General features: G+C 44.7%; 1 protein-coding gene across 1 annotated transcript in view; it reads left to right on the forward strand.

The window, feature by feature from the left end:
- The first annotated feature begins 4331 nt into the window (after positions 1–4331).
- FAM193B (family with sequence similarity 193, member B) overlaps positions 4332–17051 on the forward strand; it is a 41897-nt gene continuing 29177 nt past the window's right edge. Inside the window, exon 1 of the mRNA XM_006873446.1 lies at positions 4332–4611. Coding sequence (XP_006873508.1) covers positions 4402–4611 — 210 coding nt within the window. The 5' untranslated portion in view covers positions 4332–4401. The remainder of the gene's footprint in view (positions 4612–17051) is intronic.

Here is a 17051-nt window from a genome sequence, read left to right on the forward strand (position 1 = left end):
TATCCTATCACTTACAGCATTATACCTCATCACTTTTTGACGATGAATGCAACACCATTCCTTTTCAATTTGTCATTCCCTGCATAGTAAACCATGTAGTTGTCAGATTCAAAATGGCCAATACCAGTCCATTTCAGCTCACTAATCCCTAAGATATCGATGTTGATGCGTTCCATTTTATTTTTGACAACTTCCAATTTTCCCAGATTCATACTTCATACATTCCATGTTCCGATTTACAGCTATTTCTATTCATTTTGAGTTGTGGTCCATCAGCAAATGAAGGTTCTATGCACTTTTCTCCCCCAGCTTAACTCTATTCACATCATCATGGTGAACTCTACTTTGAGGAGGCATTTTTTCCCCAGTCGCATTCTGAGTGCCTTCCCACCTGAGGGGCTCATTTTCCGGTCCTGTATCTGACAGTGTTTCTCTGCTATTCATAGAGTTTTCAGTGACTAGCGATTTGGAAGAAGTTCGTCACTCTTTCTTCCTAGTCTTTCTTTGTCTGTAAGCTCATCTGAAACCTGTCCACCATGGGTGACCCTGCTGGTTATTTAAAATATCGGTGACAGAGCCCTCAAAATCACAGCAACTCAAGCCACCACAGCACATTTGCTTTTATGTCGAAACTGTCACTTTACATTTCAATATCAATCCTGATACAACAATCAAGATACAATCAAGATGTTCTCGCCTGATACTATCAATCCTGATACAATCAAGATATTCTCTCCCAAGATGGTGGCTCCGGGAACAGCTGAGTGTCTTGAACCAGAAAACAATGGATTTCTGGATTCCCCTGCATATTCCCCAGCTGTAAACCCTCCGATCCTCCAAACATACCTTTATATTTGTTTCAGAGTTCCAACACCATCCCGTGAGCCCTCTTAGCCTGGTATTCTGTGGTGTTGTTGATGGAGCTCCTCACTACACATCTACCCAATCCGCCATCTTGAAGGTGCAAGGCCTGGTAGTGTAGTGGTTAAGAATCTGGCTGCGAACCCTGTGGTCAGCAGCTCAAATGCACCACACCCTCCGTGGGAGAGAGATGAGGCTTTCTGCTCCTTACAGTTAAAATGGTCTTGGAGTCTGGCGCATTAACACACAGCACCACACCAGAACTTCGAATCTTGCTCTCGCTAAAGTAACCCAGTAGTAGGTCAAAATAATGTACCTAACTATAGTATATGTTGGGTCCCTGGTAGTACAAAAAGTTACATGTTTGACTACTAGCCAAAATGTTGGTGGTTTGAGTTCTCCCTGGAAGACTAGCCATGTGCTTCAAAAGATCACAGCCTTAAGAGCCCTATGGAGCAGTTCTACATGTAGTTGCCATAAGTTGAAACCATGTGTATCATGTTGACAGCTAACAACAACAATGGTATACATTACTTCTCAAATCTAAAAAAGTCCACCAGATATTGTACCCCTTTCTTAGTGGCAGAGGGTATGATGTACAGCAACTTGTCTTTCATTCTATAGGAACTATCGCAACACACCCAAGTTCCTAGATAGCTCAATAAATAGATGGGCCCCTGTATACTTAAGCTTTATCACCTGCATTCTGCCACAAATAGAATTAGCAGGTCATCTAGGGTATCTGCTATTTCTTGCTCTTAAGGTCAGGATGATGCAATCAGTATCTTGGTAGATTAACCTGATATTCACTGGATTAGTGATTTGGTCAAAAAAATCTCTGTAAACTGTGTCCAGAGAGCAACATACTCCTAAAGTAAAACAGTGAAGGTTTACTGCTACACCAGTCAGGTGAATGAAAACTTTCCCTGGTGTTTGAGGCCAAGAAAGTTGCCCTTATAAAAGGTCAACAACTGTGATCTATTCCAGGAATGACAACATCAGGAAGAGTGCCTGTCCATGCCTTCCAGAATATGTTGATCATAATACTGTCATTCTTTACCACCATCTAGCTTCTAGTCTAAGGAGCCTTGGTGGCATAATGGATTACAAGTTGGGCTACTGACCACAAGGTCAGCAGTTTGAATCTATCAGTTGCTCCACTGAGAAAGGATCAGGCTTTCTGCTCCCATAAGGATTTACAGTCTCGGAAACCCTATACAGGGTTGCTATGAACTGGAACCAAAGAGGTGGCACACAAAGGAGCTCTGGTAGCATAGTGGTTACGAATCGGGCTGCTAACCTCAGGGTCAGCAGTCTGAAACTGCCAGCTGTTCTGCGGGAGAAAGGTGATGCTTTCTGCTCCTGCAAAGATTTACAGCCTCGGAAACCCTGTACAGGGTCGCTATGAGCCCGAATCGACTCCACAGCACATAACAACAACAGGTGGCATACAACTGCCATCATCTTCTTCTATTTTAGCCATACTAAAGAGGTAAATGATGGTGTTGTTGTTGTTAAGTGCCATCAAGTTGGTTCTGACTCATAGAGACCCTATGCACAACAGAACAAATCACTGCCCAGTGCTATACCATCCTCACAATTATTGTAGCCTTCATTTTCTCTGATACAAAATGGGAATGATCATTCCTGCCTCACTGTATTGCTGGGGTTAGTCAGACGATGGAAGTCAAAGTGACACAGCACTATAGAAATGAGTGAACTCACCCATCCACTCAAAAGGCAGTTATTAAGCACCTACCCCTGCAAGGAGCCCTGATGGGGCAGTGGTTAAGCGCTCAGCTGCTAACAAAAAGATAGGCAGGAGGGACCATCAAGGGAGAAGAACGGAGAGTGGGACCCTACCCTGAGAAGCAGTGATGCCTGAGATGGAGGCAGAGATGATGACGTGGAGAGAGGGAGCAGCTGGGGACTTTGGACACAGAGAGGGAGAGGGGCTGTGTGTTGATGACCAGGGGGCAGGCTTGTAGTGTATACCTTTTGGTTGGTTGATGATGTATGGAGGGGATTGTAACCATGGCAATGAAATGATATATGATAGGATGAATGTAAAACTAATGTTCTTCCATGTAAACTATCACATAATTCACAATAAAATATTTAAAAAAAAAAAACTTTGCATAGTCAATAAAACACAAGTAAACATCTTTCTGGTATTCTCTGATCCAGAGATCCATCTGATGTCAGCAATGATATTCCTCGTTTCATGTCATCTTCTAAATCTGGCTTCAACCTCACCAGATGAAAGACACAGAAATCAAACTGACTACATCTGTGGAAAGAGACTATGGAAAAAGCTCCATATTATCAGTCAAAGCAAGACCAGGGCTAGACTGTGGAACAGACCATCAATTGCTCAGATGGAAGTTCAGGCTGAAGCTGAAGAAAATTCAAACAAGTCCAGGAGAGCCAAAATATGACCTTGAATATAGCCCACCTGAATTTAGAGACTATCTGAAGAACAGGTGTGATGCATTAGTGCTTATCCTACAACAACCTTACTGATTTATCAACAGTGATATGTCGGATACCTGGTACAGAATACCTATCAAGATTTATCAAGAAAATCTACACATCTGGAATTCCCATCAGCAGTTGCCTTGACCTTCTGCGCTGACCTCTCTGCCTTGAATTAACTAGCATAGCAGATCCCCTCTGAAGCCACTGTTTCGATTGGATGCTGCTCTCTGGATTGCATTAGTAAATCCAAGATTCGTCCCCACTTATGACTCGTCCCATAAAATCATATTCATTAGCTTGTTTAAAAGACTGATGGAAAAATCAGCTGTTTGAAATATCTGCTATTCATGCAATGTTGCTTTTTCATTATTGTTCTTTCTTTTGAAGGCATCCTAACGAGACCAAGACAACTGTATTTAAAAATTTTTAAAAAGGCAGGAGGAACTCACCAACCACTCAATGGGAGAAAGATGTGGCAGTCTGTTCCCCAAAAGATTAAAACCAAAACCCACTGCCATTGAGCAAATTTCGACTCAGAGACCCTGTAGAGGGTTTCCGACGCTGTAAATCTTTACAAGATGAGAAAGCCCCATCTTCCTTCAGAGCCATTGAATAGCCAACCTAGGGGTTATCCTACAGCACCACCAAAGATTACAGCCTTGGAAACTTTATGGGGCAGTTCTACTCGGTTCTATTCCGCCATGAATCGGAATCGACTAAACGATAACACGTTTGGTTTCTTTTAACGTATAGCAAAGTTATACAACTTTATACCCGCTCTTCTCCCAGGTCGTATTTCTTGGATCCCAGGATGGGGAGGGCATCTCCCCAGCAGGCACTTTACCCAGGCAACTCCGGGTGGTGACCTTCTGCAAGATGGCGCAGGCAGCTTCAGGAGCTAGTGCGGCGGCGCGGACTTCGCGTGCCCTCTGACCTGCTGGCAGTGGACGGAGGGGAGCCGGGCGCCGCCATATTGGCTGTTGTCCTGTGAGGGGAGAGGCAACGGCGGCGGCGGCGGCGGCGGCAGCGGGAGTGGAACGAGTAAGCGGCGCTAGCAGCAGCATGACTCGGAGGCGGAGCAGGCCGAGCGGCGGCGCGGGCCGGCGCGAGCGGGCGCGGGCCCCGGGGCCACAGAAGCCCCAGGCGCTCGAGCCCCCGCCGCCGCCAAGCCTGGAAGCGGGAGCGGGTGCCGGGCCCCCGGAGATGCTGGCGGAGCCCGACCGCGACTGCCCCAGGGAAGAAGATGAGCCTAAATTGATCCCCGGCCCGCAGGTAGGAGCGAGCGAAGCGACTCCGGCTACTTGGGCGCTTTCGCATCCCCAGAGCGGAGTCGGGGCCAGGGCGGGGTTGGGGATGGACCATCCTCCCTGGGCTGGGGCTGGCGCCTACACCCAGATCTAGGGCTGAGGCTTTCTCCTGCAAGGCGGGAGTGGAGGCTGGACCCCTCTTTCCAAATCTACGGCACAGCCCATCCTCCCGAGACCAGACTGTAAGCTGCCACCGCCCGCCAGCCCGCCACCGCCGGGCTGGAGCCGAGGCTAAACGTTTTGCTCAAACACCCACACGGGGGCTGCCTCTGATCCTGGGGGCACAGCTCAGCTCTCGGCCGGTCTCCTTCCTCTGGGCCCACCTGCTTCCCTCCTCCCCTCCCCCCGGCCTTGAGAGGGGCAGCTCTGGGTGGATGGCACTGGAAGCCGCTACACCCCACCCCTTCCCCTGCACTGCCTGCAGCCGCGGCCCCCTCAGCAGCTGTGTCCCCAGCTCCCGTCTCCTGGGGCCGCCCTCCTTTCCCTGCCCTGCAGAGCAGTTGGAACAGACAGCCAGACTGACTGGCTAGAAGACTATTTGAGGTGGAAACCCAGCAAAATCTAGCCCTCCTCTCAACTCTCTCCTCTCCCCGGCCCGCCCCGACCCTCAGGTCCTTGGGCTCGGCGAATCCTGCTGAGAATGAGCAGTAGGATGAGTCCCCAAAGCCTCCAGCTTGCCACCTGGAGGAAGGTCATTTTTCCTTTTGAACCCAGACGATAATGGGAGGCACCCTGCCAGCGTTCACCAGAGGAGCCGGGGAAGCCTGGGCCAGACAGAGCTGCTCTGGGAGGGTTGCAGCACCCCGGGATGGGTGGCTCGCCCAAAGCTTGCTCTGACAAAAGAGTTTTGAGTTGGTCTTTTGGCTGAGCCTGCCGAGGAAGGCAGGCTCCTGCAGGAGACTTGGAGGGTCGGATGCAGCGCCGGATGAGGATGAGGCGTGGCGGAAGATGCGTTTGGCTCTGCAGACACTGCATCGGGCAGCAGGGGACTCTGGGAGGCTGGTGCAGCCAGAAGGCATGGCTCTTGACAGCTTTCTAGTAGAATCTCTGGAATTGTGCATGTGAGTGGGGTTGTCGTTTGGGGTATGGTTCCCAAGAAAGCTTTCCCTGACCTCCCTCGTTGCAGTCAGGTGCCCCTTCCGTGCCCACAGAACCTCCGTGCTTCCCTCTGGTAGCACTCCCGATTCTGTGATGAGACGTTCTGTTGATGTGCCCGTTCCCGCTCTGGACTGAACTCCACAAGGGCATAGGCTGTGTCATCTATCTCTGATCCTCCACGCCTAGCTCAGGGCTTTGCTGACATAGAGTAGAAAATAAATAGGTGAATGAGAGAGAAAATGAATCAGTTGAGATTCTCTACATAGTGTAATGGGTGCTGATGCTAGTCTCCTTTGTGTCTCAGCACACATTAAGGTTTTTCAGGAATATGTCACTCTTAGTATCAGAATCAGTATCTTCATGCCCATCCCCACCTCCTACCCAGGGCTGAGATGGCTTTAAAGGTTACTCTGACCACCACTCCCACCCCTACCAGGTCTGGGGTTGTAACCTGAGATTGATTGTTTCTCTAGCCTTCTCTTTCCCTACTCTGCGCTCTCCTTCTTTCCCCCCAGAAGGGAGGACTATGGGAAGGGAGAGACCAGGGAGCTGTGATCTTTTTCCCATTCAGACCATAAAATACTTTAGGGTCCCTGCCACTTCTGGTTCCACTTAACCAGCCTGTGGTCTTCATTATATAGAGGAGCCAAAAAGCTTGGATGATGACATCACCATTCAGCTTTCATTTAGGACACAACTTTTCCAAGAGCTATGAGCTTTAACTTGTCTAACATCTAGGTTCCTACCATGTTCTGTCGACTCCACTGCTTGACCTGCCCATTTATTCATTTATTCAGGCACTTTTATACATATCTTACTTCTAATCTTCCCACCACCTCAGCATTTTGTACAGTTGTAATGAATTAATTATTGGTGCAATTGTTTGGCTTTGCTACATAAACTCTGAGAATGCAGGAACCCTGTCAGTAACCATTGTACCCCTACGCCTGGTGATTAACAAATGTTAATGAATGAGCTGAAGGGTATAAATATCCATTTTACAGATGGAAAAACAGAACTCAGACTAAATATTGACCCAGAATGCCTTGAACTATAAATCTCAGGGGGTGGGGGGGGAGAGAAAGAGACACTCTTGTGAACTTTGGGGATTTTTAACAAGGCTTTTTCTTTCTTTCTTTCTTTCTTAACTAAGACCACAAAGATGTGAAACATACTGACATCTGTGAAACAAACTGACAAATTTTCTCCTTCCTGATTGAGCCCACTTTTTTGCGGAGGGGGCTGGATGCCAGACACAGGCTTTTTTGTCCCTGGTGAAAAGCACCGCAGAAAGGCTTAGGTTCAATCACCCCTCTGCCCTCAGGCAACTTTTGGTGAGGATCTTCTGGCTTCCACTACCACTGGTAACCCAGTCTTAGGTACACAGAGTGGGAAAGTAAGGTGAGACTCAGTGTCATATACAAACATAAGACAAAGGTGGCAAATAGGACCACTCTCGTCCATAGGCATGTTCTAATACCCTGATTCACATAGTGTTTGGTTTAATTTGAGCCAATGTTTTTAAAATCAAAAGACTTCGAACAGATCTGGATTTGTGCCTTCGCTTAAAACTGAAGATCTGATGGTACTGGACCCACATTCTCCCCACATCCCTCTACGCTGTAGGATAAGCACTGGACTACATTGCCAGTTTGGACCACGAGGTCAGCGGTTCAAACTCACCAGCTGCTCCTTGGAAACCCTATACAGGATCTCTATGAGTCAGAACAACCACCCCTCCTCCTGAAGTCTGAGTAGCACCTGCCCCTTTTAGATAGCATGTGCTCCCTAGGCCACTCCTCTTCCATCAAGTGCCCTTCACTCATTTGTACAACCTATACACGTTTAATAGGAGTCTTGGTGACTCGTGGTTCAGCACTTGGCTGCTAGCTAAAAGGTTAGTGGTTCAAACCCACCAGCCATTCTGTGGGAGAAAGACATGGCAGTTTGCTTCCATAAAGATATACAGCCTTGGAAACCCCATAGAGCAGTGCAGTTCTGTCCTATAGGGGCGCCATAAGTCAGAATGGACTCAGTGGCAACAGGTTTGGTTTGAGGGTGTTTTTTGGTTTTTTTTGGTAAGCACTTGAGTGCAGAACCCTGAACTAATTATTGTTGTTGCTGTTAAGAGCTGTTGAGTAGGACTCCAAAAGTCCTCATTTCCAATTATTTCAGGGCACTAAACCACATTGATCTATCTGTTCACTAAGAACCCAGGATCCTATCTCTCCCCCATTTATTTCACAAAAAAATAAACCATTTATTGCTTTATTAGTTGACAAGAAAAACAAAAATCTTAAAAAAGTAGTTGAAGGAAGGCAGTGGAGAATGGTGTTAAGTGATTACAAATGGGTTGAACTCCCACCTAAGCTGCCTCCTAGTTTATAATCCTGGGCAATCTTTACTGCTTTGGCAGCTACACGAGAATACGAAGCTTCCCATATGACATCTCATACAAAGAGACTTCTCAGGCACGAGTGAGAGGGTGGTGTGTGGCAAGAACTGTGTCAGGTGGCCGTCCAGAGCCTGAGTATTCTCACCTGTTCACTAGGATTCCTGTCATTAAGTACCTCCTGGGGCCTGTAGCTTTGTAGTCCAGGTGCACACTCAGTAACACCCCCCCCCACCCCCCAGGAGACTTGGTAGAATGGAAACCAGCATTTGGTGTGGGCTGAGCTCACCCTGTCCTCCCCCAGCTCTTATTCTTCCCCACCTCGGATCTCTCTATATAACATCCTCTGGGACTGGACCAGTGTAGTGTGAAGAGCCTCTAGAGACCTGGTTCTCCCACTGCTCCGAGTAAACCTGCCTCCTTAAGGAATTGGAGCAAAATACCTGCCAATGTCTTTATTAAAACCATCTTTTTATGTTTAAATTCATTCCGCAAGCATTAAAATGACCTCTGTGCCATGATCTTTATTAGGGGTACAAAGATGAATGAGAGTCCCTACCCTAGGGCACCTCCCCCTTAGAATCCTGCCTGCCTAGGGGGCACCCTTTTCATTGCAAGTGGAAGACAATGACATCGAAGGGTCTCTACCACCCAACTCTTTTAGCAAGCTGGGAGCCTCACTATGTTGAAAAGCCAAAATATCTTTGAAGATTTAAAATTTTTTTCATTTCCTTAACATGCCCCAGAGCAATAAGCTTTATTACAATGTCTGATATCCAGATGGACTTAGATGAGGATCCTATTGTGGTGCTTTAGCATAAGCACTGGACTGTTAACTGCAAGGTTGGTGGTTTAAACCAGCTACTCCTTAGAAACCCTCTACAGAGTCACTATCAGTCTACTTGATAGCACTTAACAACAACAACCTTTACTTACTGCACTTAGACTTTTTGAGAGCAAGGACTATGCTTTACCCATTTGTTTGGTTACTGTGCGTAGTCTTCAGGCACTCAATAAATGTCTTAAACCAAATTCTAACAAAAGAAATGTTAGGTTTTACCACTTTGTGGTTACTGCCCCCACTGCTTGACCAGGCTGACCTTTAGGCCACACATTGTATACATGTGCTCCCTGGACTTCCTCTTGCCTGGTAGCCCTGTATTCTACAAACACTAACCAGCACTTGGTCTGTGCTAGGCTCTAGCTAGCTGAGAATGCAGACGTCAATCAGACGGGTCCCTGCTCACAAGAAGTTCATGGTGTAAAGAACAGGAATATTAGCAATTCTGATGGTGCTAAAGAAGGATATAGCATTGGCTTCCTCTGAGTTAAGGTTCAAATTCTAGACCCCCTAGCAAGTGCCCTTAGGAAGTATTTCTGCTTATGTTTTCTCACGTAGAAAATGACACTGATGCCAGGCTCACAGCAGTAATGTTAGGGTTAGACAAGTAATGCATGCAAAGCACTTAGCACAAGCAGTAGCTACAATTATGATAAATGTTTGGTGTTAGGATGCACAAACACGTGATAACCTAAAGCTTCTCAGGGCTTAGTTTTCAAGGATGAGGAGTTCCTTTAGATGACAAGGTGGGGAAAAGGGGTCTAAACAAAGACAATGACCTATTCAAAGGCCCAAAACAGAGGAAGTGGCCGATTCATTTGGAAAGTGGGTAGAGTTGAGGCTGGATATGTTAACAGGATTCTTGAAAAACACACTAAAACGTTTGAATTTGATCCTGTAGGTATTAAGACATTGGGTGAAAGCTTTTAAGTAAGAAAATAAGCATGATGTGCTTCAGAACGTTCCCTAATAGCATGTAAAGAGTGATTCTTGAGGGAGAGGCAACTGTGACTCTGTGTCCTCCTCCAGCCTAACCATTAAAACTTCTGGGGTTTGATCGACCCTGTCCCTGGCTTACAAAACAGTGGCTCCAGGCCCACTGCTGCTCCTGTTGTTTGCTGTCAAGTTGGCTGTGACTCTTAGCAACCCTGTATAGGGTTTCCGAGGGTGTGAATCTTTACGGGAGCAGAAAACCTCATTTTTCTTTCGCAGAGTGGTTGGTAGATTTAACTTGCTGATCTTGCAGTTTGTAGCTCAACGTGTAACCCAAGGTGCTACCAGGGACTGTAGGCCTGGTGGTGGTCGTAGTGTGTCGTGGAGTCAGTTCCGATTCATACTGACCCTGTACAGAGTTTCCGAGGCTGTAAATCTTTACGGGAGCAGAAAGCCTTATCGGTCTCCTGTGGAATGGCTAGTGGTTTCGAACTGCTGACCTTGAGGTCAGCAGCCTGAGTCGTAACCACTATGCTACCAGAGCTCCTTGTAGGCCTAGAATCCAGAAATCTATTGTTGAATTTCCCCAGGTGATTCTGATGTGTACCTGGGTTTGGAAACAGCTGTGGGTATTTTTGCAGAGGCAGGCTTATGATAATTCTTCGAAGAATGGGTCTTCCCAAGGGGAGCTTTTCCATAAAAAGGAATAGAAACTACCTTTGTTTTTGTTTTTTAAATAAAACTTTGCCCAGTTCCACAGTTGTTACTCTGTGAATGATACCCTCCAACTACTAGCCTTCAGAATGCCCACTCATGCCTACTGTATTCTGCACCTTCTGCCAAATGACTGGAATCGAGAGAATTATGGGACACAAACTTTACCCTTGACATGTGCACAGTGTTGTGTAGCAGACAGACTTGTCAACAACTAGAATACATGTGACCCGCACTATTCTAGAACTGTAGCTGCAATTTAAGTCAGTTCCAACTCATGGTGACAACTGTTGCTATATTCACCATTGCTGACACTTCAAGTCCATCATTGTGGCTATTAAACACTATTGCCTTATTTTTATGCAGATGATGTACATACTGTGTGATCTCCCTCAAAAAAATAAAAACAAAAAACTGAGAACCCTTGCATGTTAGTTTTATATATACTCTATGTACATTATATGTGAAAAATAAGGTATAAGGGACTGCTCTTCAGCCTGTGGCTTTGAAAGGATATAACACCTAAATGGAGCCTACAAAGAAGAGAAGGAAGAGGCAGAGGGAACAGCATGGGTAAAGGTATGAATAGCTCATGTGTTGGGGAAAAGAAGTGGTAAATATGGTCCTTCTGGATACAGATCTTAGCAGTTCCATACCCATGTTTCCACCCTCATTCATCAAACTCCACACAGCTCCCAGCTGAATAGCTCCGACCTCATGCAGCCTGTAACTAACTAAACATGCTACAGACCTACAAACCATCTCCCCTTTATTCCATACCCGACCTCTTTAACTCCCAGCTCCCATAGTGATTTCCCTCTTCATTCTGAAATGAATTCATCTATTTATCTACTTTGAAAAGTGATACAAGGAAACTAAGACAGAAAGAAGGGTCCAGAGAGATGGCAAACCGTGAAGGTTCGTATTTAGAAAGTTGTCTCAGGAAACATGCTTGGGGGCTGAAAAATAGCCTTGAAAGGTCACCTGTTTAGTTCTCTCTCCTGTGCTTCAAGTAATAACTTTGGATTGGGCAAGTCTTACTTAGTAAGTTTCCCTGTCGTTTCTTCCAGGGCAGAAGAGGAAAGAAACTAACGGGTATTGAGCACCTACTGTGTGCCAGACCCAGGCCAGGTACTTTACATAATTTATTTCCTTCTGTCCTCACAACTCTGTGAAGTATGGTTTTATTCCCATTTCATAAATGAGGAAAACTGAGGCCCAAAGAAATTGAGTATTCTAAAATCAAACTGAAAACAGCAGAACTGAGGTTTGAATTCGTAATGATCTGTCTTCAAAGCCTATACTCTTGCACCCATAGAGTAGTAGGTGGGAATTTTGCCTAAGGATCTAAGTAAATAAGCAGCAGCTAGACCTTCTATGACTGATTGCATCCAAGAATCAGGTTCAGTGGATGAGCTAGCCTTGAGGGGTTGAGGACCTCAGGGGTCAGAGAGACTCGCTGCCCTGGCTTTGGAAGGACCTGCATTTACCTCCTGAGTCAGGGTTAGGCCACTGAGGTGGGCTTGTGTCATCTCCCTGAGAATTAACTACAGCTCTGACTGCCAGCATTTGAATGGTTTGCAGTTCTTAACACTAATGCCTTCTCATCAGTGACTTTGCTTTTAGTGTACCATTTGGTAAAGGAGCTGGTCTGACTGTTTTAAATTCTTTTCTTTGTTTAGAGCTGCTGAGACATAAGCCAAATGGGCTTTAACCGCTCATTTAATCATTAAATGTCTGTTATGTGCCTAGCCCAAGCCAAGCCTAGGTCCTCAGAACACTTCAATGACCCAAGATCCACTCCCTGTTCCCAAAGGGTTAGAGGACAGACTGAATACATCCATGGCACAATGTAATAGACACTGTGCTAAAAATCAGTTCTACTTAGCCAGACCCAGCAAAATCCTCTCTGACCTGTGACTAGGGTCTTAGTCACAGTAAATAGGAATTTGCCAAGAAGAACCGAGGTGGTGAAGTTTAGATGGTTAAATTGTATCAGAGGAACAGCATGACTGGATTCTAACTCAGGTTTAGAGTGGAAGTGAAGAATGGAGAGGTCATCTGGGACCAAGTCATGAATGTCAGGGGCAGAGAGTACCATGATAATGAATTCATTACAAACTAATCATTAGAAATATTCAGCCAGGGGGCCCGGCCCTGATGCTAGTAGTGGGAGAAGACTGGAAATTGAAGAAGGACCAAGGAAGGAAAGTCCTGGTGTGGACTTATAGGATAAGCATTGGACTGCTAACAAGGTCAACAGTTGAAACTCTCCAGCCACTCCTCGGAAACCGTATATAGGATTGCTATGAGTTAGGACCGACTCTATGGCGTGTTAACAACAAGGTAGGAAAAATGAGCTAAAACAGGAAATCACAATCTAGGTAAGATGTAGAAGAAAGCACATCATAAGCTTTTGTTAAGTAGAGAAGCCCAGTGTCCTAGTTGTTTGTGTTTAATTTGTTTATTCCCTGCTTGATTCTCTAAAACTATGAGGCATCCTCGGAGCTGGCGAGCATTGATAACTCATGTATGCACTAGCCTCGTTTATGTATGGATGGGTTCTTTAGGTGGGACATTTCCTCTGCTCCTAACACAAAGGTTGGCACCAATTAGGAGCTCATAGAATGTTTGTGGGTTGGACGAGTGAATAGAAGAACCAGTGAGATGACTGAGATGATTAGGAATTTTTCTAGAGTGAGGACTAATCATTTTCCCTAGTTCTGGGAGGCACTTTAGCCGCAGTTGCTATCTTCAGCCTATCTTGGTAACAGGGAGGCTCTTAGAATGGGGTGCCATTTCAGAATGGAATTTGAAACCTATTGCAGGGCAGCTGGTTAAATACAGCATGTGTCTGGGGGAAATGCTATACAGACAGACACAAACTCCTGGAACTGAAAAGAATTCATGGGAGCAGTGAAAGCAGGTTTAGTGCTGGAAATTATATCTAGCTTCAGGCAGTCCTTGACAGCTTTCTGGTCTGTAACCAGGGCTCTTCCCTGGCAGTTCCCAAAGTGTAGGCAGAAAGGCTGAGCTAGAAAACGGATTTAGGCCCCTGAGAACTATCTGGATAATGCCATGAATTGTATCATTGCTACTAATCATTATCACTTCAACAGCTCTGGATCACATCAACATAGATAACATTTTTATGAAAAATAACTTTTTTTGTTGTTAAATAGTGAAACAAATTCTCTTGTTTTAATTTTTTTGCAAATTTCTTTTTGCCTGACTTCATCGAATAAAACTGGAATCTCAGATATGCTTCTGCATTCAGTCAGTTGCCTTATGTATTTATGGTTGAAGTATATGGGGGAGGGGAGGAATCCAGCCACACACAGATACGTAAATAGAACAAGAAGGAGTATTTTCGTAGTCCTTCCAGATGATTGTAAATATTCTTTGTAATAATGGAATCTGAAACCATATCAGTGAGCTTTTTATCCTCTGTTATGTGAAAACCGCTGGCCTGTCTTATACTTGGAATGGGTCTTCTACTCACATGATTTTGTAATAAACTTTGATCATCTGGAAAATAGGTTCGCTGAGTTATTTCAAACCTTTCAAGTGTCCCATTTCATTTTCAATCTCAAAGGGTAACATTTGTCATCATTGCCTTCTGTTTCATCAGTGTTGGGAAGGTGTCAAGCTCCTGTTGGTAGATGCAAGTTCTCAAAAATTCTTTCACTTGAAAAACTGAATTGTATCATTGGACACAAACACTGTCAGTTATGTTCCTTGAAGTAATAGGCTCTGTTTTTGACAAAATATCTCCCAAATACTTAAATATAACCATAGTTTGTTGATTACTCTTTGAAGTAAGAAGTGTTCATGGAAAAAATGGCTTATCAGCTCACAAGTGAGCCCCACACGTGTCTTTCTGCGAGACACCACTGTATTCTGGTGTGTTGCAGAAGTGCTTTAAAAAGGAGATTCTGGAGGCAAAAGTAGATAAAAGTCGTAATTTTTACTTCTTCATTCTTAAGTGAAATGGGCACTTTCTGTCTTTTTTTTTTTTAACCTTGAGTGGATAGTGGGGAGGACTAAAGTTATTACCACTGGTTTGATGCCGCTGTCTTGATCTGTGTTACGGCACCAAAGTTTTACCCATATTTGTTTACACCATTCCATATTAACTATAAATATTAACAGTGAAAAGGTAAATAACATCTCCATATTATAAAAATTTTGACCTCAGGGGCCCACAGACCACACTTTGCTGTTTTATATAGTTTATCTATAATCATCTTAATAGTCCTGTACAGTAGATATTATTACCCACATCATTTTAAAATTAATTTCTCCAATATCACCTTGGCTAAGACCCAAATAGCACATCTGTGTCATTGAATTTTAAAAAGACTACTACTTTGGACCAAAAACAAGCCTGGCTTGTGGCTTTGGTTTTTGTTGTTTTAAAAAAGAAGTAGCATCCTTTTCTCCTGACAGTGTGGCAGGGCTGGAGTTTCAGCCCCAACTTGATGTCTTGGCCAAGCACACTGCACAGCTGGTCACAATTGCTCTGGCCCCTAAGGCCCAGATTTTAACTGAAAGTAGGCCCATTCCTTTTCCATTCTGTGGCACATCACACTACTTTTACTCCTTTGCACCAAATACAAAGACCTCTACTCTTATGGTCTAAATGAAAGCAGATTGTTCTAAAAATATATAAGTCAGCTACACCTTAGTCTGTTCCATCCTGATTCTTGGCTGTACCACCTGAGGCTCTGGGGAAATGTGGAGTACTCTCTTGCATTTATATCTTCACAGGCGTAGTCCGTCAAGTTAGCACTTATAAAGCCCAGTGTACTAGAGAAAATGTTGACTAAACCATAGTTAATACCTTTGAATCTAACAGGGGAGACTGGCATGAAAATAAAATACAACAAAGTGTTTCAGAAGTATGTCATGGATGCTGGCTCCAAAGAAATCCTTCTATTTAGCTTTTTCCCCATCCAGGGGCCAAACTTGAGTGCATGAACCGAAAGTAAAGTGATTACATGGTCAGCTTTCCCCTTCCTTTTATTTTATCTCTGTTTATCCAGGAAAAACTGGTGGTGGCTGTGTGCCGTGGAATCGGTTCTGACCCACAGTGGCCCTGTATAGGGTTTCCAAGGCTGTAAATCTTTACTGGAGCAGAAAGCCTCATCTTTCTCCCATGGAACTGCTGGTAGTTTTGAACTGCTGACCTTGAGATTAGCAGCCCTACTCATAACCATTATACTACCAGAGCTCCTTCCAGGAAAAACTAGAATGCTTACCAGTTCAGGGCCAGAAAAGTCTTAGGCGTGCTGACAGGTAAGGGAGAAAAACTAGTTTTTGATGACTACAACTGCCAGCATGCTGTGCCTCCAAAGTGACCCTGGACTACAGGTTAGCTGGCTTCTTGGCTTCTCTGAGTTTGAGTCCGCTGTATGAATAACCCCAGATTCTCTAGAGTTTCTAGTTTGGGTCAGAGAGTATCTTAAGAAATGAAAGCAGAGTTATCTTGGAGCATTTGTGAGCAAACCCAAAATCAAGAGTAAAGCCCTAAAGCCTTCCCTCATCTTCTGCATACAGCTAGATCTGTAGCCAGAGAGGATTTGAAACTTAAACTGAAGTGAGAAGGAATAATTAGTTCCAGGGCTGCAGGGTTTAAGAAACTGTTCATCAGCCTTTGTGATGAAGAGAAATGGTTGTCTGTGTCATTTATTCAGTAAACATTGAGATTTACTGAGCATATTTCATGTCGGAATACTATGCCAGGTGCTAAGACTACAGCTTGAGAACAGGTAGTCAAAAACCTGAATTGATTGACTCTGGGATGTAAGGGATCATGATTGCCAGAAATTTGGAGAATGACAGAGGATTACCGCTAAAGAGCATTCTGAACTGAGAGCTTTTCACTAACAAAGCAAAATCAGAAGTAAAACTGGTGTTACTGACTGAATGTCCTATCTGTAGGGCTTGCAATTTTCACCACCCTCTGGCAGTGAGAACAGAGATGATTGAGTCCGAGAGAAAAGGCACCAGGGCCTCCCTGGCCCTAGAAAAGAGGATTCATGTTTATCAAACTCAGAGAACAGTGGCTAAACCAATCCATTGTAGACTTGTTAAGAACAGGACAGCAAGGGACCTAGATAGTAGATTGAGTATCTACTGCACAGTTCCCTTGAGCTAGGTGCTTTTCCTATAATGTCACTTAATCCTCTGGACAACCTTACACAATGTAGATGGTATCAGCCCTGCTTCAGTTAGGGCTTAATTAGCTTCCCAGGTCCTATGTTTCTTCCTATACTGGGAAGACAACTTGTCCTGTAAAGTCACTTCCAATGATGGCTAATCTCATTTATTATGTGTACCAGTTGGACTTTAGGGAATCACACTATTTCCATGAACTGAGGTTATCTCACTGTAATGCCTGAAGAATGCAGTCTTTCACTCTGAG

The sequence above is a fragment of the Chrysochloris asiatica genome, unplaced genomic scaffold (assembly GCF_000296735.1).
Source record: "Chrysochloris asiatica unplaced genomic scaffold, ChrAsi1.0 scaffold00242, whole genome shotgun sequence".
In the NCBI taxonomy this organism is placed as follows: domain Eukaryota; kingdom Metazoa; phylum Chordata; class Mammalia; order Afrosoricida; family Chrysochloridae; genus Chrysochloris; species Chrysochloris asiatica.